Genomic DNA, 26,471 nt, shown 5'->3' on the forward strand with positions numbered 1-26,471 from the left:
AATAAAAAACGCCTGTACCAAATGGGTCGAATGGTCAAAAGGGAAGTGAAGAAACCAAAAGGTGCCAACCTAATTATCAGAATTGCTCTGATGGCTGAAGCAGCAGCAAATTAACAACCCTAAAGCAAAGGCATATGCTCCCAATAATAAAAATAAATAGTAAAACCAAAAAAGGGAATAAAAAAACCCAGCAACTCCCAGTAACGACCCATAATAATGCTGATTGAAAGCAACCTTAACTGTTGCCTTTTAACAACCTCAGCATAACACAGCAAGGCTCAAACTTGCATGGCAACTTATTACTATAAAAAAAGGGTGGATTACCATGGGACTTTCAGTTCGTTCTGCATTGACATCAGCTTCGGACGTGTCAGACAGAGACCCGGCTCTGCCCTCTCCCTTGTGTGTAGTTTCAGCTGGCCACTGGAATTGACCAAGCAATGCTAAGAACTTGTAACTATAAGATCCAGCTGCAGAACATTTGGCTGATGTGTGTGTGTGTGTGTATGCTAATTTTAATGTTTAAATTGTACTTTCAATAAATGTGGCGTATTGCCTTATCCCCTAAAAAATTTCTGTGTGTTTATGAGCATAAGATTTTTGGTGGAGAATAGTGGAGGGGGAACATGGTGATACACCATGCTTGTTTTAAAGTTTTGCCTACAGTAAAATAAAATTCATCAATCATTGTAGAAGTTGGTGTGCACACCCTCAGTCGTAGCGAGCTGAGTAAATAGGCTCAGAAGAATTTAAAGTTTCTCGCTCTAACCCAAGCACCGGAGTAAACCCTGAAGTGTATAGGAGCGTCAGGCGGTATTTCCTGCATTCCTTGTGCAAGACCGAGCTCTGAAGAATATAGGAGCGTGGGCAAATAGTGGTACACAAGGCCATAGCATGTAAATTGGCACCTTCATATAAATGTTTAAAAGAAAACAATCTAAAGATGATGCCTCCAAGGAAGGACTGGGATCACTGTGTTTTGTTCATGAGATTACTCCTTTTAAACAAATCTTGCAAAAATACAGGCATAGGCCATGGACCGAACAGGTACTGGCAAATGTCCACACTATTTCGGATCTAGAAGATAAATTTGCCAAATATATACAGGTATATAAACCTTCGACCCCAGCAAAGAGAGATTTGGCAGCAATTTGGCTATAATGGGAGGCAAGCAATGAGTCACATCTCTGTCTGGCTGCTTGCTGAGAGGAGAATGCATCCCTGTAGAAGAAGTTTTCCCAAGCAGAAAAAAAGATCAAGAAATGAACAGGAATACAGAGTCAGATTCCCATCGGGACACATTTAGAGAAGGGAAACAAAGGGAAAAGTTAGCAGACCAGGTTGGGAAAAAGAATAAGAAAAAAAAAGAATTAAGTATTACAAGAAATGGTTACAAAATTAACCTTAAAACAAGGCAGAGCCTCTGTCAATCATAATTGCTCTGAACCCATTAAACACCTTAAGCAAAAATTGGAATTTGCAACCCGCCAACTAGCAGCGGTAACGGCAGGAAAATGGGTTGACAGCCCGCAAGATGGCACCTCTACCTGGGATAAACCATGGGGTCCTGATGAAGTATGGGACGGAAATATTTGGAACAATTCTAAAAGGACAGGACTTAAAAACCCTGTCACAGCCATGAAACAAACTGCGACCACCAGAGTAAGAGACCGGGGGGACCAAGCACTATCACCACCACCACGACTGTATCCGCCTCCAATCTCCAAGCCATGTCAAAATGGTTAGAACCCCTAACTCAGAATTTTTTTTCTAAATGAAGTTTAAATGAGCTCCAACTTGCAAGTCCAGAGAGTCTAGAAGCAACCCAAGTGCAGCACCTAATAAGTATCTGTACTGCACTTGAAATTCAGGGTGTGTGTGTGTGGGGGGTCATTAACAGAATAGTATGTGCAGTGGACACAAATCTCATAGTGCTACTGACAGCTTTTGGGGAACAGATGGCTGCTGCCACTTAATGGCACAAGCGATAGTAATGGCCCAAGAGCCCAATGAGATAAGCATACTATATCCTTTGAACCTAAACACCACATATAGAAGGAATTCAAAAATATGAAGCATGGTTGTGGCCTAGACAGCTATTTCCTATTTGTTTAATTTGCATATATGGTTTCATTTTGCACAAATAGTAGCCCATTTCCCTCCCCCAGCCCCCAAATCCCATCTGCCTATAACCATCACTAACAAACTTAGTTTTGTTTTGCATACTTGTGACACAAATTGTACCCACTTGACTCTGAAATTAACACCTGGAGTAAATGTTCTTATTAAATACTGGTACTCTGGCAGACAAAAACAAGGTACGAGTCTTTTGATTTTACAGATTCCAAGCAGAACACCACTATTTGAAAATTTACTTTTCTGTAAAACATGGCAAGAGTCTACAACCTTTCATAACCTTAGATTTGCCATAATACGTTGAGCCATTAAATCCAACGTCATCCTTCCCAAAATAGCCTTCAGGTGTTCCAAAAGGAAGGCAAAAAACCAGCAGCATTACGCAGCGGACCAGTTGTGCAAGGTTGTACTGGAAGCTTTTTTTCTTAAGCCACTGTAAAATCAAACTTACAATCAGAATGCTGCATGAGATTTAACCATCACTACCAAATGTTATGCATAATCACTAATACCTCTAGGAGGCTAAGCTTTCCTCAATCTGTAAGTCTTTTGGGAGTGGTTAAGAAGCAGCCAACTGCAGATTTTTATAATAAAAACAAACATAAAATGATTGCAAAATTATGGTTTGATGCCAAAACTAATCTTTATAGTCTTTTTCTGGAAGGGAAAATGCCAGCTAGATCAGGTCAATCTGTTTTGCCAGAGAAAGGTGTTGGGAGGAATTTTCTATTCAGAAATATTTATTTTCTTAATACATCAGATAACAAAATACCCGCATTCAAAAGTTACAATGTAACATTTAAGGCCCTGTATTATTTAAATCCTTCACTAAACTAAAATTAGTTATTTTTGCCTCTGTTTTGCTGGTAAATTGAAAAAACCCTTGCAGGCAGTCTGCATCATTCAACCGTGTGTAAATAGCTTAGTTATAAAGTGTAAAGGATTCCGTATAGGAATAAATAATTCAGCTACAAGCCCTTCAATCAAACAAATAGATGTGGCATTTTCCATACATTACCCAATTCTATATTATTCTGAGGATGCTTTTCAAATAAACCATAAGGAAAATATATTGTACAGCTTCAAGTACAGTGACAAGATGGCCTTTAAAAGATCATTTGCCAAAATTAAAATATTAGACATCCATCCCATGGTGTACTTAAATACCAGTTCCTATCCTATCCGGATCTGTTGTATAGTAATTGCTGTGTGCTGTAAAGATACCTTTGGTATTCCATCCCAGAGATGGTTGCAGTTCAGCAATGTGTGAAATTATAAGAGTTACCTACTTATTAGTTATTGTGAGACTTAAAGGTGACCTACAAAAGAAAAAGCAATTGTGTGCACTTTTTGGGGGATAGAGGAGGCTGGTTTATGATATAGGAGGGATGTAAATTTTTTCTGATTAAATTTTTATATTAGAAATTCAGATCTCATCTACATTGTTTTTCCCAAAAGACTATGGACATCTGAAGTAAAAATGTGGAAACTGAGGGGGGGAAAGGATGTGGAAGCCGATTACAAAAACTGAATCGAGTTTTAAACAAATAGCTGTGTAATCTGAAAGTCTGAGGCAACTGTTGGGAGAGGGCGTCATATCTAACAAGCCCGACTCTTCAACAGAGGGCTAAAGTAGCTCCAACTCCTCAAGTAAATAGGAGAGTATATTCCTAGAAAGGTAAAGCAAGCAGAAAAACTTATTTATAAGATACCAATCACAACTTCTTTATGCATCATTAAGCAGAAAAAATAGGGCACAGATCCATTTCTTTCATTTGCAGGTCACCGTAGTAGTTAATTGCTTATATAAAGCACTTTGATATCCTTGCAAGAAGGTACTGAGGAAATAGTACTGTAATCACATTAGTAAATACAATATTTTTGGGCAGATCATGAAGCAATCATTTGGAATTTACCATATAAAGTATTGTTGTAATTTTATCATGCAGTCATTTCTTTAGATACTTGCTTCAAAGTAGTCTAAATAATGACGTCACAAAATCAGATTGCACAATTCATTTTACGGTATTTGAATAATAAAAATTTTCACCAGGCAGTTAAACATGTGAACAATCTTTCTATTTTAGTTTCTATTTTAGCTAGTATGCATCAGGAACATCTCCACTCTCCCCTGCATTATAGTAAGCAGTAATACTGACTTCACCTTATTGATCATAAGGGATTTTAATTAAATGTAAGCACCAAAAGAAAACAAAACAGGTATTTTTCCCTTTTTTGCTGCATAATTGGGCTAAGAAATTGTTCAAAAAGATTTCCCCTCTCCCCCATTACAAATATTAGGTCTGGGACATCTTTTATGAGGGAGGACTCGCAGGATTATATCGCAAGATGGAAATCTGAGCAGTTGACAGACTAACAGTTTTGTTTTTGTTAACACCAATTTAATTTTTGACATACTCGAGAGAAAAAAAATCAAAAGATTCAGCATGCCTTCATCTGAGGTCTGAGAAAGCACATATACCTGTTTCCTGGTTGTCCTCGTGCAATGAATGTGGCAGCAAAAGCAGAGGAGACAAACCCTGTATTCCTACCATTTTGCAGGTAAAAACAAGTAGAACAAATGTTTGGAGGGAGAAAGTCAAGCTTTTTTATATAGATAATCCTTCCTGCATAATTAAAGTTAACTTAATTATTACTTTAAATCATCTTGCCATATAAGGTTCTCCTCTTACCCGAGATAGTAAAATCTTTCAAGCAAAGAACCTGTCTAGCTATTTTGTAAAGCATCATGCAAGTTAGTTATTTTAAAGGTTATTTTCTCATAACAGTGGTTTTCCACCTGTGGTCCGTGGACTTCTGGGGGTCCACAGACTATGTTTAAGGAGTCCACAAATGGTTGTCACTACCATAGAGCAGCAGTTTTCAACCTGTGTGCTGCGGACTCCTGGGGTGTCTAAGATTTGCAAAGGGTTCCACACCTCCATTTTAAACTTTTTAGGGGTCTGCAAATTAAAAAAAGGTTGAAAAATCACGATTCCTGGCCACTTCAATGGCGTAGGCTGACAGCTTGAACCATGCAGCTTTGGACAGACATGGGGAGAATGAACAACAATTTCTGTACACGTTTTAATTTTTAATCGAAGAATGACAACCTCTCAAGTACACTGTTAGTTTGATAAGCCAGGCAAGTTCCAAAAATCTTGCAAATTATGCTTCACACACCTTACATTAGCACTGTTGCATATGTGTGTGTGTATATATATGATTACACTATCTATCAAAGGCCTGCCTAGCACAATTTCTGATATAAGATTATTCTTCAAAATAGACTGCTTGGAAGTGAATATGATGCATGGTCCCTGGCTTTTGTCAGGCTATTGTTTAATTGCCAGGCGATAAAAAGGAAACAGTGTTGTGATTAAAGCCCAGAAGGGGAAATGAAGAGACCTGGGTTCTAATCCCAGCTGTGTTACAGACTCTCTGTTAGTCTTGGGCAAGTCACTTAATCTCTTTGTGCCTTAGTTTCTGCAGGAAACTTTGGGGAGAGGGAGGAGAAAAAAAAGGGCCATGGAGAATCAGTTATGTAAAGTGATTTGAGCCTTTTGGATGAAAGGTGTTACAGAAATAAAAGCATTAATATTTAAAACCATAAACAATCAAAGAGTCAGCAACACGTTGTGGTTTTAATACAACATAACTTTTATAGATTCCAAGGCCAGAAGGGACCATTGTTACCATCTTGTCTGACCTTCTGCATAATAGGCCATGGAACTTCCCCAAAATAATTCCTTAGGCATATATTTTAGAAAAATATCCCATCTTGAAAGATCCCACATTTAAAAACGGTCAGTGATGGAGAATCCACCACAATCCTTGGTAAGTTGTTCCATTGGTTAATTACTCTCATGTTTAAAAATTTACACCTTATTTCCCATCTGAATTTGTCTAGCTTCAGCTTCCAGCCATTGGATCATATATCTTCCTCTGCTAGATTGAAGAGTCCATTATTAAATATTTGTTGCTAATGTAGGTATTTATAGACTATAATTGTCACCCCTTAAACATTCCTCTTTGTTAACATAAATAGATTGAGCTGCTTGAGTCTATCACTATAAAGCACATTTTCCTATCCTGTAATAATTCTCGTGGCTCTTTTCTGAGCCCTCTCCAGTCTATCAACATCCTTCTTGAATTGTTGACACCAGAACTGGACACAGTATTCCAGCAGTGGTCACACCAGTGCCAAATACAGAAGTAAAATAATCTCTGCTCCAATTTGTGATTCCCATTTATGCCTCTAAGGATTGCATCCGCCCTTTGGGCTTTGGTCTCAAAAAAAAAAAAAAGTTACAAAACAAATAACCAGACAATCTAGAAAATTCTAGAAGTAGACATAACTCAGATTTGTTGAAGCATAGGGATTACCAGATCGAATCAGTGTTCCATCTATTCCAATATATTTACCATTTTCTTTACTAAGTGCACACTTCTTCAAATTGGACTTCTCAAAATTAAAGCACACAGCTCCTAAAAAAAAAAAAAAGCCATCCCCACATGCAATACTCCTTCTGGGAAGGTGAATGGAGGCAGCTCACATAACACCTGGTAGTCACATTGTTTATGCATCATTAGCACTTAGGGTGTGTCTACACTACGAAATTAGGTCGAATTTATAGAAGTCGGTTTTTTAGAAATTGTTTTTATATATTCGAGTGTGTGTATCCCCACAGAAAATGCTCTAAGTGCATTAACTCGGCGGAGTGCTTCCACAATACCGAGGCAAGCGTCGACTTCCGGAGTGTTGCACTGTGGGTAGCTATCCCACAGTTCCCGCAGTCTCCGCTGCCCATTGGAATTCTGAGTTGAGATCCCAATGCCTGATGGGGCTAAAACATTGTTGCGGGTGGTTCTGGATACATATTGTCAGGCCCCCGTTCCCTCCCTTCCTCCGTGAAAGCAGCAGCAGCAAATAGTTTCAAGCTTTTTTTCCTGAGTTACCTGTGCAGACGCCATACCATGGCAAGCATGGAGCCCGCTCAGGTAACCGTCACCGTATGTCTCCTGGGTGCTGGCAGACGTCGTACTGCATTGCTACACAGCAGCAGCAACCCCTTGCCTTGTGGCAGCAGAGGGTGCAGTAGGACTGGTAGGCATCATCGTCATGTCCGAGGTGCTCCTGGTCATGTTGGCCAGGAGTGCCCAGGCAGACATGGGTGCAGGGACTACATTAGAAGTGACTTGACCAGGTCATTCTCTTTAGTCCTGCAATCAGTCCTATTGAACCATCTTATGGTGAGCAGGCAGGCGATACGGATTGCTAGCAGTCCTATTGTACCATCTTCTGCCGGGCAGGCAAGAGATGAGGATGGCTAGCAGTCCTACTGCACCATCTTCTACCGAGCAGCCATGAGATGTGGATGGCTTGCAGTCCTTCTGCACCCTCTGCTGCCAGCCAAAGATGTAAAAGATAGATGGAGTAGATCAAAACAAGAAATAGACCAGATTTGTTTTGTACTCATTTGCTTCCCCCCGTCCCCCATCTAGGGGACTCATTCCTCTAGGTCACACTGCAGTCACTCACAGAGAAGGTGCAGCGAGGTAAATCTAGCCACGTATTAATCAGAGGTCAGACCAACCTGCTTGTTCCAATAAGAACAATTACTTAGGTGCACTATTTCTTATTGGAACCCTCCGAGAAGTCCTGCCTGAAATACTCATTGATATAAAGCCACCCCCTTTGTTGACCTTAATTCCCTGTAAGCCATGTCGTCAGTCGCCCCTCCCTCCGTCAGAGCAACGACAGACAATCGTTCCGTGCCTTTTTTCTGTGCGACGCCATACCAAGGCAAGCATGGAGGCCGCTCAGCTCACTTTGGCAATTAGGAGCACATTAAACACCACACGCATTATCCAGCAGTATATGCAGCACCACAACCTGGCAAAGCAAAACTGGGCAAGTAGGCGACGTCAGCACGGTCACATGAGTGATCAGGACATGTACACAGATTTCTCTGAAAGCATGGGCCCTGCCAATGCATGCATCATGGTGCTAATGGGGCAGGTTCATGCTGTGGAACACCAATTCTGGGCTCGGGAAACAAGCACAGACTGGTGGGACCGCATAGTGTTGCAGGTCTGGGACGATTCCCAGTGGCTGCGAAACTTTCGCATGCGTAAGGGCACTTTCATAGAACTTTGTGACTTGCTTTCCCCTGCCCTGAAGCGCATGAATACCAAGATGAGAGCAGCCCTCACAGTTGAGAGGTGAGTGGCAATAGCCCTGTGGAAGCTTGCAATGCCAGACAGCTACCAGTCAGTTGGGAATCAATTTGGAGTGGGCAAATCTACCGTGGGGGCTGCTGTGATGCAAGTAGCCCACGCAATCAAAGATCTGCTGATATCAAGGGTAGTGACCCTGGGAAATGTGCGGGTCATAGTGGATGGCTTTGCTGCAATGGGATTCCCTAACTGTGGTGGGGTGATAGACGGAACCCCTATCCCTATCTTGGCACCGGAGAGCCAAGCCACCGAGTACATAAACCGCAAGGGGTACTTTTCAATAGTGCTGCAAGCTCTGGTGGATCACAAGGGATGTTTCACCAACATCAACGTGGGATGGCCGGGAAAGGTACATGACGCTCGCATCTTCAGGAACTCTGGTCTGTTTCAAAAGCTGCAGGAAGGGACTTTATTCCCAGACCAGAAAATAACTGTTGGGGATGTTGAAATGCCTATAGTTATCCTTGGGGACCCAGCCTACCCCTTAATGCCATGGCTCATGAAGCTGTACACAGGCAGCCTGGACAGTAGTCAGGAGCTGTTCAACTACAGGCTGAGCAAGTGCAGAATGGTGTTAGAATGTGCATTTGGACGTTTAAAGGCGCGCTGGCGCAGTTTACTGACTCGCTTAGACCTCAGCGAAACCAATATTCCCACTGTTATTACTGCTTGCTGTGTGCTCCACAATATCTGTGAGAGTAAGGGGGAGACGTTTATGGCGGGGTGGGAGGTTGAGGCAAATCTCCTGGCTGCTGGTTATGCGCAGCCAGACACCAGGGCAGTTAGAAGAACACAGGAGGGCGCGGTAAGCATCAGAGAAGCTTTGAAAACCAGTTTCATGACTGGCAGGCTACGGTGTGAAAGTTCTGTTTGTTTCTCCTTGATGAAACCCCCCGCCCCTTGGTTCACTCTACTTCCCTGTAAGCTAACCACCCTCCTCTCCTCCCTTCGATCACCGCTTGCAGAGGCAATAAAGTCATTGTTGCTTCACATTCATGCATTCTTTATTCATTCATCACACAAATAGGGGGATGACTACCAAGGTAGCCCAGGAGGGGTGGTGGAGGAGGGAAGGAAAATGCCACACAGCACTTTAAGCACAGCACTTTAAAAGTTTACAACTTTAAAATTTATTGAATGCCAGCCTTCTGTTTTTTGGGCAATCCTCTGTGGTGGAGTGGCTGGTTGGCCGGAGGCCCCCCCCACCGCGTTCTTGGGCGTCTGGGTGTGAAGGGTATGGAACTTGGGGAGGAGGGCGGTTGGTTACACAGGGGCTGTAGTGGCAGTCTGTGCTCCAGCTGCCTTTGCTGCAGCTCAACCATACACTGGAGCATACTGGTTTGATCCTCCAGCAGCCCCAGCATTGAATCCTGCCTCCTTTCATCACGCTGCCGCCACATTTGATCTTCAGCCCGCCACTTACTCTCTTCAGCCCGCCACCTCTCCTCCCGGTCATTTTGTGCTTTCCTGACTGACATTATTTGCCTCCACGCATTCGTCTGTGCTCTGTCAGTGTGGGAGAACAGCATGAGCTCAGAGAACATTTAATCACGAGTGCGTTTTTTTTTCTTTCTAATCTTCACTAGCCTCTGGGAAGGAGAAGATCCTGTGATCATTGAAACACATGCAGCTGGTGGAGAAAAAAAAAAAAAACAGCGGTATTTAAAAAGACATTTTATAAAACAGTGGCTACACTCTTTCAGGGTAAACCTTGCTGTTAACATTACATACATAGCACATGTGCTTTCGTTACAAGGTCGCATTTTGCCTCCCCCCACCGCGTGGCTACCCCCTCAACCCTCCCCCCTCCCCGTGGCTAACAGCGGGGAACATTTCTGTTCAGCCACAGGCAAACAGCCCAGCAGGAACGGGCACCTCTGAGTGTCCCTGAAGAAAAGCACCCTATTTCAACCAGGTGACCATGAATGATATCTCACTCTCCTGAGGATAACACAGAGAGATAAAGAACGGATGTTGTTTGAACGCCAGCAAACATACACTGCAATGCTTTGTTGTACAATGATTCCCGAGTACGTTTTACTGGCCTGGAGTGGTAAAGTGTCCTACCATGGAGGACGCAATAAGGCTGCCCTCCCCAGAAACCTTTTGCAAAGGCTTTGTGAGTACATCCAGGAGAGCCGCGAATGCCAGGGCAAATTAATCCTTTCACATGCTTGCTTTTAAACCATGTATAGTATTTTAAAAGGTACACTCACCGGAGGTCCCTTCTCCGCCTGCCGGGTCCAGGAGGCAGCCTTGGGTGGGTTCGGGGGGTACTGGCTCCAGGTCCAGGGTGAGAAACAGTTCCTGGCTGTTGGGAAAACCGGTTTCTCCACTTGCTTGCTGTGAGCTATCTTCTTCATCCCCAAAACCTGCTTCCGTGTTGCCTCCATCTCCATTGAAGGAGTCAAACAACACGGCTGGGGTAGTGGTGGCTGAACACCCTAAAATGGCATGCAGCTCATCATAGAAGCGGCATGTTTGGGGCTCTGACCCGGAGCGGCCGTTCGCCTCTCTGGTTTTCTGGTAGGCTTGCATCAGCTCCTTAAGTTTCACGCGGTACTGCTTCAGGTCCCTGTTTTGGCCTCTGTCCTTCATGCCTTGGGAGATTTTGACAAAGGTTTTGGCATTTCGAAAACTGGAACGGAGTTCTGATAGCACGGATTCCTCTCCCCATACAGCGATCAGATCCCGTACCTCCCGTTCCGTCCATGCTGGAGCTCTTTTGCGATTCCTGGACTCCATTATGGTCACCTCTGCTGATGAGCTCTGCATGGTCACCTGCAGCTTGCCACGCTGGCCAAACAGGAAATGAGATTCAAAAGTTCGTAGTTCTTTTCCTGTCTACCTGGCCAGTGCATCTGAGTTGAGAGTGCTGCCCAGAGCGGTCACAATGGAGCACTGTGGGATAGCTCCCGGAGGCCAATACCGTCGAATTGTGTCCACAGTATCCCAAATTCGACCCGGCAAGGCCGATTTAAGCGCTAATCCACTTGTCAGGGGTGGAGTAAAGAAATCGATTTTAAGAGCCCTTTAAGTCGAAAAAAAGGGCTTCATCATGTGGACGGGTGCAGGTTTACATCGATTTAACGCTGCTAAATTCGACCTAAAGTCCTAGTGTAGACCAGGGCTTAGATGGATGTAATACAAGAACTTGGATAGAACTGTATCTTGTCTGTGACAATACCCACTACCAGCTGATTCAAGAAGTAGAAGCAAGCTATGAAGTAGGTAGGTTTATTCCTGTCCATAAGAGAAGTAACCCCATATCGGATGTTGCCTTGTGCCCCCAAAACATGAAGATATTAAAAAAACTAAAACAAATATTTACATGTGCCTTTAGTGATTTACCTAGCCACTGTGGCTAATTCAGGAGAAATTTTGCTTCCAGTAATTTGCCACCAAGCATAAAGGCCCCTGGATTTTATTTTATTCTATTCCTTAAAAGAACATTTCCTCCCACCCTCTTCCCCAAGACATTGTTACAGCTCCGAGGTGTTCTCTCTGGTTCCTTTTTGCAGAGTTCCCTGATCCCAGTCTCAGGAGTTCAAAGCCAGTTTTAAGAAAAGGAGTACTTGTGGCACCTTAGAGACTAACAAATTTATTTGAGCATAAGCTTTCGTGAGCTACAGCTCACTTCACAAAATCTTATGCTCAAATAAATGTGTTAGTCTCTAAGGTGCCACAAGTACTCCTTTTCTTTTTGCGGATACAGACTAACATGGCTGCTACTCTGGAAAAAGCCAGTTTTGTCTCACTACAGTATTAGTGCTCTAAGGGCCTGATTTTCAGAAGTTATGGGTGGGCAAATTGGGCATTCAAGAATACAAATGAGCAGATCATTTAATTGTACATTCGCCTGCATGATCATAAGTGCATGTCAAAGTTAGGCATAGACCAAGATGCACCTAAAATGAAAAAAAAATTTCAATTTCATCAATATAAATTTGAAGGGGAAAACACTTTAATCAAGTGCACAAGAACTATTTTATATGATTGCAATTTTAGTACAATGCATCAGTAAAAACCCATTTAAAGAAAAGAATCTACTAGTTTTATGTAAAATTTTAAGAGGGAGGTTTTTGTTATGTTTCTACTACATTATGCTACTATTCATTGCTCAAAAAGAAGGGGTGCTTTATAAGCACAATTACTGCTTCCTACTTCTATTTTTATTACTAAAAGAACAATACTTTGATTTCAATTTTCCTCAATATATTTTTTGTTTTGTTTTGAAGGGTGCTTAGAGTTAGAAGCACCAAAAAAAACCCAAGAAACCCACAAAACCTTGATGTCCCACTGTTATCTGTACTAAATTTTAGAGTTATTTTCTGATGATTAGATTACCTTACAACAGTAAATGCACATTTCTAGACATTTTAAACAAGTGTTTCTTATTTATTCACAATTTAGACAGTTTAAAGAAAGACACAAAAGAAATACAAATGACAACATCAAAATGAAAAGGAATTTTAGTGACAGAAAGTGAGTTTCTATAGCCAGTGCTCTCCTTACATTTCAAAATATTATCCAAACACTGCAAATGCAGAACTCAAGTCAATGCCACACGATAAACTGCTGTTACTATTCTCTTTGAAATTAAAATGGAAATGGAAGTTAGCTGCCTCTTTATTTATGATCATATGAACCACCTAATTTTCCATTTCTGCTTAAAGCAACATTTAATATCTTTTACAAGATGGGTTCTGCGATACATTTTGAAGTAGCAACTTCATTTTGTCTGAGCTCTGCTTAAAAGAAAGTCAGTGTCAATTTTCTTTTTAAATGAACAGCTTTCAATCTTGCTTGTCAAACATGCAATTCAGAGCAGCGTTACACTTGCGGCTTGGAGGTATCCTTGGAGATACTGCAGGGCTTCTGCGTTCAGACTAGTACTCAGCATTGATGGAACCTTAAACATAAACAAGACAGAGGCATTAATATGTGTATGCGTTAACCAAATACCACTGTATTTCAGGATTGCGACAGTCTGAGGGAATACGGTAAGGAGCTAACTGAAGTCCTGACACAAGGGGTTTTGCAACGTGAAAGCACTTCCTGCAACAGATCTGCCAGTACCAGAGATTAGTATCAAAGATCTTAATTTCCAGCATTTTTCAATACTGCACCTTGAAATTGAAATTAACATGAACAGCTTCACTGATATTGCTATATTACCAGTTTGGGTAGAATGTGAAAAATGAAAACAAACCAAGTACAAAATTCAGGTGCCTTACACAGTAGGCTGTACTCTGATCTCTTCGCTCCTCAGAATCTTGAAGGCTTCTAAGAGTTATGAAAAAACATTAATATTTTTAAGTTAAGGTATTTTTAACTGCAACCTACTAGTATGTGCAGGCACATAACTATTCATCCCGAAAAGGTGTTTTCCATGCACCAACAACATAGATGAAGATACTGATTTGGAGCTTTACCATTCTGTTTAACTCATTAGTGGCACTGGATGTTTTCTCTGGATTCTGCTTCAGGTCCAGGCACCATCTTCTCCAGCAGACCAATAAATGCATTAGAATCTGATTCAGAAGAGGGTTTTTTTCCAACTCACCCTTTTCCCTAGAGGAGATAGTTTACCCTAAGAAGTGGCAACGTTTTTAACTCTTCTCAGAATCCAGCAGAAGTACCTGGGCCCTTATTAGCATAGCAAAGCATACCTTACAGAAAAATACTTCAGTTGCAAACTAAATGAGTGAAACATCCACTCAATTTTTCTGGCTAGCAAGACAACTTGCACAAAACAAATCGGTTGTCAAAAGGGTATCTTTTCTCTGTAGAAATGGAGATTAATCTGCCATACATTAACTATCACCTACCCTGCCTGGACACGCAGTAGATAGTTTGTGAAGAGACTGTGCCAGGTGGATTTTAGGATTGTTCACCATTTGACCCACAGGATCATGTTCTTTTTTTCCAGCAAAGGCAAGCTGAGAGAATGCAGTCTGGTATCCGGGGGTATCTTCTATATCAATGAAGTGTTCTTCATCAGGAATGGTATCATCTTCAGGCAGTTCAAAGAGACCAATTAGAGCCTGCAGTAAAGGAATCCTACCACAGGAGGAAGGAGGATAAAACCAAAATACACACACATTATGTCTGCATGGGTAGACTTTAAAAGAATACTGAAAACTCAAATTTATCTGAACCTCAGTGAGTACTAACAAAGGGCCAGATGTTCATAGATTGTGTCCTGATTTGGGCAAATATGGGCTTTGTAGGTGCAATGTATTTACACAAAAATTTACAGGCACAACTTGGGTGCTCTTATTAAAAAGATGGAGAATGTATTAATCTTGGACTGTCTCATGTTCTCTTAAAGTGTCTAAGGAAAGCAACTCTTTTAACCTATTCCATTCATGCGTTTATTTCATTTTTTCCTAATATTAGGTTTCAGAGTAACAGCCGTGTTAGTCTGTATTCGCAAAAAGAAAAGGAGTACTTGTGGCACCTTAGAGACTAACCAGTTTATTTGAGCATGAGCTTTCGTGAGCTACAGCTCACTTCATCGGATGCATACTGTGGAAACTGCAGAAGACATTATATACACAGAGACCATGAAACAATGGTCTCTGTGTGTATATAATGTCTTCATCGGATGCATACTGTGGAAACTACAGAAGTGAGCTGTAGCTCACGAAAGCTCATGCTCAAATAAACTGGTTAGTCTCTAAGGTGCCATAAGTACTCCTTTTCTTTTTCCTAATATTCTAACACTAAGATCAAATCATTTTAAATATTACTTATGTTACTTGCCATTTGGACAATGGAATTTATAAGAGGCTTGATGGCAAACCGGAATTTTATTCATGGAACAATGGCAATGTCAGAACTAAAGTTAAATATGGGCTCAATTACATTGCCATTCTGAAGACCAGTGTGTCAAAACCTGGCTTGATTTTTCATACGTAATGTAAAGGTAAAAGGAAAGTACTATTTTCTCAAGCAGGGTCCTAGCTGACCTGTCCAATGCTGCATTCCTGTCAGATAGGTTTCAAAACAATACTGACACCTGCTCTGGAAGGAGCAGTGTATTATTTCTCTTAGTAACAGCAAAGAGGCTTGAACACTCACTCCATATTGCCGCAAGCATATGAAAGGACCACAAAAGCATATTTTTTTAAAAAATTTTTAGCAACCATCAGTATCTTCACCAACAAACCTTAAGGAGTTGTTCTGCACTTACCACAGTTTTGTGTATTCTGTATCCATCATGGGAGGGCACTCCGTTAGTATTTTAGTAATACCAACAGCACAGATTTTCTTCTCTACTTGTCCAGATACTTTCTGAATTTCAGGAATTATAATTTTCTCCAAAACCATTCCAAACATCCTTTTGTGATGTTGTAAACAGAAAAATAAGTATAAATAAAAATGGTGAAGAGGGAAAAAAAATCCACCATTTAAAATAAACATATACTAAAACTGTGTATGTAATCTTCAGGGAGTGATCTAAAGAAAAGCAATGCTATACCATCACAGAGGTGACCTGAAATGGGTTCATTCAAGAATCCAAACCAAGTCAAGTTTAATTTCCTAACAGAAACAGAATCAAACTTCACAGTTCCCCACGATCATCGGTGAAGTGATCTAATGAGTTCATTCAACAGAAATTACATGGAAAAGTAGATTTGATATGCTAAGAAGAAAAGAAAGACTAGAGGATATGAGAACAACCCAACCTTAGAGAACAAATAAGGACAGCAACAAGGGGCATCAGAAAACCATACAAAAATGGAGAATCTAGCATGACAGAGCAGTCCCAGAGGACCCAAGCTGCAAATTCTGTGTAGGCAGCACACTCTTCCCATGGATCGAAGTGAAACAGGGAATACCTCTTGCCCCTTTCAGGAGATACTCTTTGGCAGATACTCAGACAATCAGAATGACTCAGGGAAAAACCACAATCAGCCAGTCTCAGCAGAAGAAACTATTACTGCTACATGGAGCCTTTGATTTGGTGACAGAAATCTCAGAGGATAACCTCTCCTCCAGGATAGTAGGAGAATAAAACGACTATTTAGTTGAAGGGACAAGTACTTGTTTTCTGATTTTTAAGTAGCAGACCAACTATTTCCAACTTAAAAGTAATAAATATACAGAAGTCTTAAGTAAGAATGATACTAACTTTGGCTGTATGCTGTCAAATATTTCTTGAAGTGCTAACGCCCCATATTTTACACAGTACAAATTAATGAAGACTAAGAAACCTATTGAAAGAAAAGGATCATGTTAAAAACTATCTAAAGAATATTTATACAATAGTATGTACAACAAGAGACTTCTCTGAACTAGCTTTAGAATGAGCAACAGATTGCACCATTACTACTCAACCTGACATAAAACATCTGTTTTCAAAAAGTGGAATTTTTTTAAAGGATTAGAAATAGTGATCCAAGGAATGGAAAATTTTACTTATAGGAACTAGATTCATTCCAGTTATTGAGATTTGTTCAAAAAGTTATGTACAGGGTACAATTTTAGATATCAAAAAAGAAATGAACAAAGATTAATTTTCTCATGCAATGTATTAAAGCTTCTGCCGTAATTAGATAAATTAAGAATTATAGCAATTGGAACCCTACAATTGTCAATCCTCTTTCCTATGTGGCTGTTAGGAAAATCACTTAATTTTAGTTTCATGTAGGTTGTAATAACAATCATATCATTCTCATTCCTGCCAAAGACACACATTTAACTACAAAACTAAAGATTTTGTGGCATACTGTATGATTTACATAGTGAAAGACAAGATTTTATACTGAGTAACTATGATAATCTCTAAATTATGGTGTAAATCACCAAAACATTTCACATTTCGGTTATTTGCCACACATTTTGCTTGTGTAATGCAAAACCATAACAATGACCACAGCTGTGTTAAAGCAGAATAACTTCCCAAATACATGAAATGTGAGAGTCCTATGTGCTGATCTGTTGATATAATTGACATATAAGCACATCAGGTCACTGTTAAGGTCACTGATGAAGTGGAATAGATGTTGCTTCTGAGTATCAATTTGAGATGAAAATGAGTCTTATGAAGTATTTTATTGATAGTGGTGTCAGCAATATGAAGGTGGAAAGGAACACACAAGTCCTTCCCCATAACTTCTTATTTCCATTATTTTAAGGTTTGGGATCAATGGAGTGTGTCCTGTTGCAACCTCAATTGCCTCAAGATGTAGCTTTTGTTCACTAATGGAAATAAATTGGTATAAATCACAGAATTTCAAGATGCAAAAGACCTGTTAGGTCATGTAGTCATCCCCCTTGGCCACTGCAGGATTCTTCCCTATGGTAAGTTCACCCAGTCACTTTTTGTGTTCCAAGTTATAGGGCTTTCCGTATATCAGAATTCATATACGGCACAGAACTTACTTTTGATAAACTTTGTTGTTTTGGAATTTTGAAGTCTTTGGAATAGTAGAATGAAGATTTGCTTCCTGTACTGGTCAACTGATTCTCTAGAAATTTAAAACAATTATTCAAGTTACAATTGTATCTTGCTAATGTAGTTTTATAGAAGGTGTATATAAGAGTTTAATTTAAAATTGAATTCAGCACTAGTATCTTTCAAAGTACATAAACATGTCTGGTCTTCAGTAATTAGGCTTGAACCTAGTTTCATACAGTTGTACTCACGGAGGCATATGCTCAATAATACTGTTGAGAAGATAGAATCCTTGATGGTCATTAGCTTTAGAGGCAATGAGCTTCTGGAACACACCTAATAATCCAGGCTGTAAGTGAAACAAATAAAAGAGCATTTTTCTCTGGTGTGACTTAGCAGATATAATAAGAAGAACTAGCAAAAGTCATGCACCTGTTTTCCTGAAAAGTATATCGAGGAGAATCAAATAAATCAATCTAACAGACAATTTAATTTTTGCAGTTAGGGACAAAAAGATTTAGTAAAAGGACATTGATGGAACCAAGTGTACAAGAGTTAGGGCTAACTTTGAAAGCTATTTGAAAGCCAAAGCTAATTCAGAACATGGCTGCCTGCCTGTTCAATGGCATTATCTGTTCAAGCCTGACTCTGTGAGGCTGGTTGGTGATGGAGGGTCAAGACATGCAGAACAGCGCTGCTGCTGCTGGAAGTTGCAGGGAGAAGCACGGAGGACATATTTGTTCCTCACCATTCCAATGCTCTTTCTGGAAGAAATCTTTGTCCTTTCCTGTTCCAGAGCTCTAATGAGAGGCACCAGCTTCTCCCATCTCACTAGCAGAACTGGGGAAACCTATTTGCATGCCAAAAACAGCAGGGACTGGGCACAAGAATTCTACATCTACAATGGTTACTGTGTGACGCAGTGGTTGCCACCAATAAAGAAAAACGGAATGAAGAGGATGTGCAGTGTACATTGTGTACATTATTCTTCAATTTACTATATGAGAAGTTTGAGTTTACAAAGGGAGTAAAGTCTCTGCATTAATCTTGGTATCTACTAAATTTGTTAAGCTTTGGAAAGTGCGTTAGTATCTCATTTGTCTGAATTAAAAAATGCAGTGAGTTTAGATAGGTATGTTGCAGTCAAATTAACCCAACTTACAATTTTGTCAGCTGCAGCACTTGCTATTGTATTGGCACCCTTCTCTAAGTAGGCCTGGAGGAGTCTAACCAAAGGAGGAATGTTTCCTGTCCTTTCCCACAGCACTGGCTGGAGGAGATGAGGAAACAATGCCATGTAGGATGACGGGATGTCATTTTTATGCATTTCCAATAGTAGAGACATCACTTGAAACACGTATGGAATAAACTCTGTTATAAGGGAGTAGAAAATGACATTTACACACAGTTAAAAGGGTCACTATAAATTCATACAAACATTTCTCTCTGAATTATTTTTAAACCTACTACTGTTACAAGTAACACCTAAGATCCCTGTAATGAAATCTAGGAAAAAAGGCTTCTCTGCCCCCACATTTACTTATTGTATACATTTGCAAGCACTATGTAGATGTTAGAAAGCTGGAAAAACTGACAGGACAATTCAGGAGTAAGGGTAGTAAACAGGGCTATCAAGCAATTAAAAAAATTAATCGCACTCTTAAACAATAATAGAATACCATTTATTTAAATATTTTTGAATGTTTTCTACATTTTCAAATATATTGATTTCAATTACAACACAGAATACCAAGTGTACAGTACTCACTTTATATTTTATTTTGATTACAAGTATTTGCACTGTAAAAAAACTAAACAGTATTTTTCAATTCACCTAATACAAGTACTGTAGTGCAATCTCTATCATTGAAGTTGAACTTTCAAATGTAGAATTATGTACAAAAAACCTGCATTCAAAAATAAAACAATGTAAAATTTTAGAGCCTGCAAGTCCACTCAGTCCTACTTGTTGTTCAGCCAATCACTCAGACAAACAAGTTAGTTTACATTTGCAGGAGATAATGCTGCCCGCTTCTTGTATACAATGTCACCTGAAAATGAGAACAAGCATTCTTGTAGCACAGTTGTAGCCGGTGTCGCAACATATTAATGCGCCAGATATACTAAAAATTCATATGTCCTTTCATGCTTCAACCACCATTTCAAGGGACATGCGTCAATGCTGATGACACATTCTGCTTGGTAATGATCCAAAGCAGTACAGACCAACGCATGTTCATTTTCATTATCTGAGTCAGACGCCACCAGCAGAAGGTTGACTTTCTTTTTTGGTGGTTTGGGTTCTGGAGTTTCCGCATCAGAGTGTTGCTCTTTCAAGACCTCTGAAAGCATGCTCCACACCTCGTCACTCTCAGACTTTGGAAGGTACTTCACGTTCTTAAACCTTGGGTCGAGTGCTGTAGCTATCTTTAGAAATCTCACACTGGTACCTTCATTGCATTTTGTCAAATCTGCAATGAAAGTGTTCTTAAAATAAACAACATGTGCTGGGTTATCATCCAAGACTACTATAACATGAAATAGATGGCAGAATGAGAGTAAAACAGAGCAGGAGACGTACAATTCTCCCCCAAGGAGATCAGTCACAAATTTAATTAACACATTTCTTTTTAATGAGCGTCATCAGCATGGAAGCATGTCCTCTGGAATGGTGGCCGAAGCATGAAGGGTCATACAAATGTTTAGCATATCTGGCACGTGAATACCTTGCAATGCCAGCTACAAAAGTGCCATGCAAATGCTTGGTTCTCACTTTCTGGTGACACTGTAAATAAGAAGAGGACAGCATTATCTCCTGTAGCGATTGGCTGAACAAGAAGTAGGACTGAGTGGACTTGTAGGTGCTGAAATTTTACATTGTTTTGTTTTTGAGTCCATTTATGTTACAAAAAAAATTTACATTTGTAATTTCTCTTTCATGACAAAGAGATTGCACTATAGTACTTGTATGAGGTGAACTGAAAAATACTATTTCTTCTATCATTTTTACAGTGCAAATATTTGTAATAAAAATATACCCTTTGATTTCAATTACAACACAGAATACAGTATATATGAATATGTAGAAAAACACCTAAAATATCTTATTTCAATTTTTTTTTAACGATTAAAACTGTGATTTTTTTTTTTTAGTTAATCGCGTGAGTTAACTGCAATTAATCCACAGCCCTAGTTGTAAGTTAATTGATTTTTTAAAAATGGGTTAAATTTTCAGTTGGCATGTCCTTTATGAACAAGGAGATGTTGGGATACTGTATTTTATAAATAAAATGTTTTGGGACTGTAGATATAATACATAATTCAGAATTACTGCATTAACAAATATATATAGTAAGTCATTGCACAGTAAATCTTATATATTACAACACAGGATGAGAACACAGACAGCTACTTATTGCTTTTAGTTACCTTGCACGTCATTCTGTAATATCTCAGTAAACACCATAAACAAAGCCTCTTCGAAGCTTCCAACAGCAGCAGGGTTTGCTTTGCAAGTTATCCTTATCGATAAGCATATTGATTCAAACATGTAATGGTTAAAGTGAGGTTTGCTTGGGTTCTAAAAACAAGTTATGAATAAACAATCAACTCAGACTTTGAGCCAAGTCACTTATTTAACATAATGTAACTTATACTTACATAGAAATCTAAAGCAGCATTAATCTAATTTTAGTCAAAGAATAAGGGCATTATGCTATATTTTTCTGACAAACAGTAATTCCATTGATGCTGTGGGATAAAACAGCAAGATCCACTAATATTCATTTTCTAAGTTTTTATCAGTTTTGGAAATATACAAATACAGTTTTCATAACTAGTCAAACCAAACAAATCTAAAAGTAGAAACAGCATGGGGAAAATATCTACTGAAAAAAATAAAATATTTTTCAGTTATGTAACAGTGTTCATTCAGTTCTTTATCTATATGGAATGCTCTTTATTCTCTACAGCAAAATATAGGCTAAAAAAAGTTTATTTGGTTAGCAGTTGAAGGTAGTCTGCAGTCTTCACAGGATTGTCTATATAAAGTATAGCAGTCCAACTTGAACTGAAAAAATCTGTTAATGATCAAGAGATTTAAACATTTCAAGAGTTAATTTCTTCTTTTATGCATAACATGTACAGCCTCCATATTTCATTGATTTAAACAACTGCCTGAGAAGTCCCCAATATAAAGGAAAATAGACAGTTTTAAGATGTGACTACCCATGACAAATCTAGATTTATATGCTAGCTGTTTGTGTATAAACAAAACCATGTACTAAAATAATTGTTATATTATAAATACACTTACAAGCTTATTTATGAAGCTTGTATTTCAAATGAAAGAGGGGAAACTTTGCAGGAACCTGTGTCTACAAGAGAGATATTTCACTGTTAGGTATGAAGAATGAGTTCCTACCAAATGTAAAAAAGCTGCTTTTATTACTTTAATTGGCAATTTATTGTGCAACAACCAGTATTTTAACAAAAACAAAAATCAATGATTTTTAAGAAAAACAAAACAGATTTCTGCCTTAAAAAGTAGCAGAAGCAGCTAATAGTGAAGTGAACGTTCTGCTCAGATAGCTTTCTGTTTACCTTACTGACAGCCAGCAGTTTCTGTGTAAGCTGAGCGATGAGAGAAGGGATATATGGGATTATAGCTTCCTGTAGCAGAGAAAAACTTCTCATGATAGCTGTAAATAAATTGAGAAAGAATTTTACATCCATGAAGATGCACCAGCTTGCCAGTTATACGTATACATCCTTTGATCTTATATTTGTATTATAGTAGAGCCTAAAGGCCCCAGCTACGGTTGATGAGAGAGAGAGAGAGAGAGAGAGAGAGAGAGAGAGAGAGAGAGAGAGAGAGAGAGGGCCTTGTCTTGAAGAGTTTACAATCTATAGTCAAGACAAAGATTTGGGCAAATGATCATTATCCCCATTTTACAGATGGGTACAGAGATTTATATTGGGCAAATCACAATCTGTGGCAGAGACAAGAATTAAACCCAGATCTTCTGAGTCCCAGTCCAGTGCATTAGCCACAAGACAGTAGTATATTTAAAGTCTGCTGTTAATATATTTTCCATCTAGCCTTCAGAATGAGGGACATCCCTCATCTGAGGCCTTGCTACATTTTTATCACATACAAGCCTGCTGTAAATACTATTTTGGGGGGTTCCACATTTGGGCCATGGCAAAATTAGCTATGTTAACCTGACAAATAAGCACCTGCATTTAGTATGTGTATCCACTTTTTTAAAAAAACTGCATAAATCAGGCGTGTCAAATCAGGCTTTCTGAGGCCCATAGCTACAGCAGCTTCTTACCTCAAATTAAGTCAGTTTCTCAGTGCAAAGTCTGGAGTTTCTTACCTTTCATAATATACTCATTTTCAGATGAGCCGGGAAATGTCAGGGCTTTAAAAAGGTTTGTTAGTAGCACTTCTACAAATGGTACCATTTCTGCAGCTGTAATGCTGTAGATGAAAACATAGTTTTGCAACGCTTCAGCGTTTTATTCAAAACACAATTTCTGAACAACTTAGGATATTCTGATAGGAAGAGAAAAAAATCCCCATAAATGATAAAAACCCAGAGTAAAATTACTTCTAACTGAAAACTTACAGTGTAGCGTTGTTAGTCCCCCTCATGGTAAACAATCTCTCAAGAGCATGGGCTGCATAAGTATGAACCACAATACTTTCTGCTTGAAGATGATTGATTAAGAGAGGGATAGACACCAAAAGTTGTTCTTTGGGTACCTACAAAAACAGTGACATTTATATAATATTAAAATTGACATTTTAGAATCAGATACCTGTATTTTGAGAACACATTCACCCTAGAATTTATTTCATTGGAACATTGCAAGTTCTGCAGGAAATCAGAAGGAATCTCAGGCAGGCTTCTCCAGTAGCTAACATCACACACACCCTGACCACCGGATAGCCAGAGGGCTACTACCTTGTTTCTGTCATCACCTATGTATTGCTCCCTATCAGTATGATTTTTTAAAATAATCTCTTTCTTTTGTGTTTTAGTATGATTCATAAATATTAAGGTCAGAAGGGACCATTAGGATCATCTAGTCTGACCTCCTGCACAATGCAGGCCACAGAATCTCACCCACGCACTCCTGCGATAAACCTCTCACCTATTATGCAAAGAATCTCTAAATTAAGATCTCAATATTTTTTCTCCTCTTAACTATCTTTATGATGATCATTCTTATAGACTTCTCTAGCAGCATTTGATATACCTAAAATACTTTTCTCCCCCATTATTAGAGTGAAAAATAGCTCTGATATCCCCTATGATATCAATTTGATCAGGAATGCTTGGGGAATAAGGTACTACTCAACATGATTAAGGTAGCAGAATCAGGCCCTCTGATTTGATTTTGGGGCCCAATCCTGCTCCCACTACAGTCAATTAAAAAAAAAAAGTCATACTGATTCCAATGGTGTGGAATCAGGCCCTTTTGCCTTCTGAAATAATACATAGCTGTGATTTGAAAAACTTAGTAAAAATAGAGTATAAAACTGAAATACCTAATGTCTTCTCTTGCTACATCTCAAAAGTCAAAGGATGGGGGGGAAATTATTGTACTTCCTGTAACAACAGATGTCATGACAAAGGCCACTGGGCAAGCCCCAGCTAAAAGTCACTTCACTTCTCTGTGCACCATGGAAGCTTATGAGTGGAATAGAAATCCTAAATGTTCACTAATCCATCAGTAACTGAACATTAACAAGCTTTTTATACCACCTTCAGATTTAATTTATCATGGAACATGTCGTTATTGAATATCTGTTGAAGTAATTTATTATATGTTGTGTAGAAATTAGTTCATTAGGCTTGATAAGTATAAAATGACTGCAAGCTAAACGACATTAGTAATGGAAGATTAAGAAAGCAACTTACTTGGTTCCTGAAAATCATGATATACTTGATGCCATCAGCTTTAAGCACAGGAAATTCATTCACTACAAATGAAAAGGATGTTTAGTGAGCTTTTGGGCATTATTGTATATGGAGTTTATTATTTAACATAAAATTACCTACAGAGTTGACAGCAGTTCAAAGAATTCTTCACGTATCTGTACAATACATTTTCAAAATTGTACAGCGTGGACATTGCTGCAGAAGAACTTGCACAGCATGTAGCAGCTGTAAGAATGTAGTGGCTCTCTCCACATTAGCTTCGATTTTGCTTTTTATAACTTTACAATCAGATATGTTAAACTCTGGATTTTGAGTTAGTATGGCGAGTTATTCATAGTCCTGACCTACAACAACATGACATGGCAGTAGCCACCACACTGATGGTAGGCCATGGAACTGATCAAGGTAACCTCGTGACAGTTTAAAGAAGTACCTCCAAAAAAAATTTAAGGTAGTTGGTACATGAATAGTTAACTGTATTTCTAGGATGAAGACAGCATTCTATCATGGATCAAATGGCAAGGGAATATAAAAAACCTCCCATCCTCATCCCCATCAAATACTTCCATAGAATGAACGGCTGGAGCAGAATACAAAACATTCAGTCTCCTATAACCAAACTTTTGACTTTGCTGCCTTACTCAAAAATGGGTGGGTATACACTGCAGGGAAGCATCAGCATTGTTACTCTTAAAAACCATCACTAAAAGTTAATGGCCACCAAAGAGGTTTTAGGTATGCTACAAAAGGAGCATTATGCCATACGTAACCCTGAGCTTACCATTAGCAGATTTTAAGTCGGGTTGAATATGATTCACAAAGAATTCTGTCAGATTTACAAGTTCATTGGCTTGTGTTATTCCATGCTAGAAAAAAGAAAAATCAGAAAAATCTTTAGACATCAACATTTATCTATTTTTTTTTTAACTTATTTCCAAGTGGTTTTACAGAAGGCACCCAAATTTATCTAGTTATTTATAAAGTGCTAAATCACCACAGTCTAGGTGCTACACAGGTACTCATTCAGAACATCCTCTCCAATTATTCTGCACACATTTGTTTTAGCATCCAGTTTCTAGCTGCAATGCTAAAAGCTCAACATAAAATAGGCCCTGAATTGAGAAAGTTCTTATTACACTTGCTAATCCTATGTCAAAATACTAAATATAAAATATTAGAAAACCGTTAATTTGAATATTGAGATGCGGTCTATTGCACAGAAATGGAGGTAAGAACTCCTGATTTCTAAGTCTGGCTTTGACAATGGCTCCTTCTCTAGGTTTGGGCAAGTCAATTAAGCTCACTGTGTCAGTTTTTCAATCTGTAAATAGGGAATTATATCTACTGAACAAAAGGGGTTTGTGGATTAGTTAATGTTTGCCAACCGAGTGTGCCAAAAAACATAAATGACAGTGTTAACCACTAAATGAGGTAGGAGAGGTAAAATGGATGCTACTGTAGATTAATGTCTTAATTGCCCCAATATAGAGGTGAAATCAAGTGGAGAAGTGTTTCACGGCAGTTTCATAATCCTTGTAAGACTTCTCAATATCACAACCACCTAATGTATCATAACTGAGCACTGCTCTTCAGATGCTCACAACTGGAAAGCAAGAGAGTTTTGGGCAGAATTGGGGTTCTCAGGCAGAACAGCAAGAGGAAAGCTCGCATAACATTTTTTATTATGCTTGATTCCAGACAGACAATTTTATTAGTCTCTCTTAAGGCCATTCTAA

At 39.1% G+C, this 26,471-nt stretch overlaps 2 protein-coding genes across 5 annotated transcripts in view; both read right to left on the reverse strand.

Annotated features, from left to right (window-relative positions):
* Nucleotides 1-9,013: 9,013 nt before the first annotated feature.
* LOC140897134 (zinc finger and SCAN domain-containing protein 32-like) lies at nucleotides 9,014-12,653 on the reverse strand. The gene is made up of 2 exons (XM_073309486.1): nucleotides 10,593-12,653; nucleotides 9,014-10,006 (listed from the first exon to the last, which is right to left on the reverse strand). The coding sequence occupies exons 1-2, from the start codon at nucleotides 11,149-11,151 to the stop codon at nucleotides 9,921-9,923; spliced, it is 645 nt and encodes a 214-aa protein (XP_073165587.1). The 5' UTR covers nucleotides 11,152-12,653; the 3' UTR covers nucleotides 9,014-9,920.
* Nucleotides 12,654-12,902: 249 nt separating this feature from the next.
* CSE1L (chromosome segregation 1 like) overlaps nucleotides 12,903-26,471 on the reverse strand; it is a 35,066-nt gene continuing 21,497 nt past the window's right edge. For all 4 annotated transcript variants that reach the window (XM_073309483.1, XM_073309481.1, XM_073309482.1 and 1 more), the window contains 13 exons: nucleotides 25,517-25,601; nucleotides 24,715-24,776; nucleotides 23,416-23,552; nucleotides 23,164-23,267; nucleotides 22,385-22,482; nucleotides 21,212-21,362; nucleotides 18,945-19,153; nucleotides 18,034-18,131; nucleotides 17,770-17,855; nucleotides 16,517-16,598; nucleotides 15,575-15,721; nucleotides 14,208-14,439; nucleotides 12,903-13,288 (listed from right to left, as the gene is read on the reverse strand). In XM_073309483.1, coding sequence (XP_073165584.1) covers nucleotides 13,199-13,288; nucleotides 14,208-14,439; nucleotides 15,575-15,721; nucleotides 16,517-16,598; nucleotides 17,770-17,855; nucleotides 18,034-18,131; nucleotides 18,945-19,153; nucleotides 21,212-21,362; nucleotides 22,385-22,482; nucleotides 23,164-23,267; nucleotides 23,416-23,552; nucleotides 24,715-24,776; nucleotides 25,517-25,601 — 1,581 coding nt within the window. In that variant the 3' untranslated portion in view covers nucleotides 12,903-13,198. The remainder of the gene's footprint in view (nucleotides 13,289-14,207; nucleotides 14,440-15,574; nucleotides 15,722-16,516; nucleotides 16,599-17,769; nucleotides 17,856-18,033; nucleotides 18,132-18,944; nucleotides 19,154-21,211; nucleotides 21,363-22,384; nucleotides 22,483-23,163; nucleotides 23,268-23,415; nucleotides 23,553-24,714; nucleotides 24,777-25,516; nucleotides 25,602-26,471) is intronic.

The sequence above is a fragment of the Lepidochelys kempii genome, chromosome 13, assembly GCF_965140265.1.
Source record: "Lepidochelys kempii isolate rLepKem1 chromosome 13, rLepKem1.hap2, whole genome shotgun sequence".
Lineage (NCBI taxonomy): Eukaryota > Metazoa > Chordata > Testudines > Cheloniidae > Lepidochelys > Lepidochelys kempii.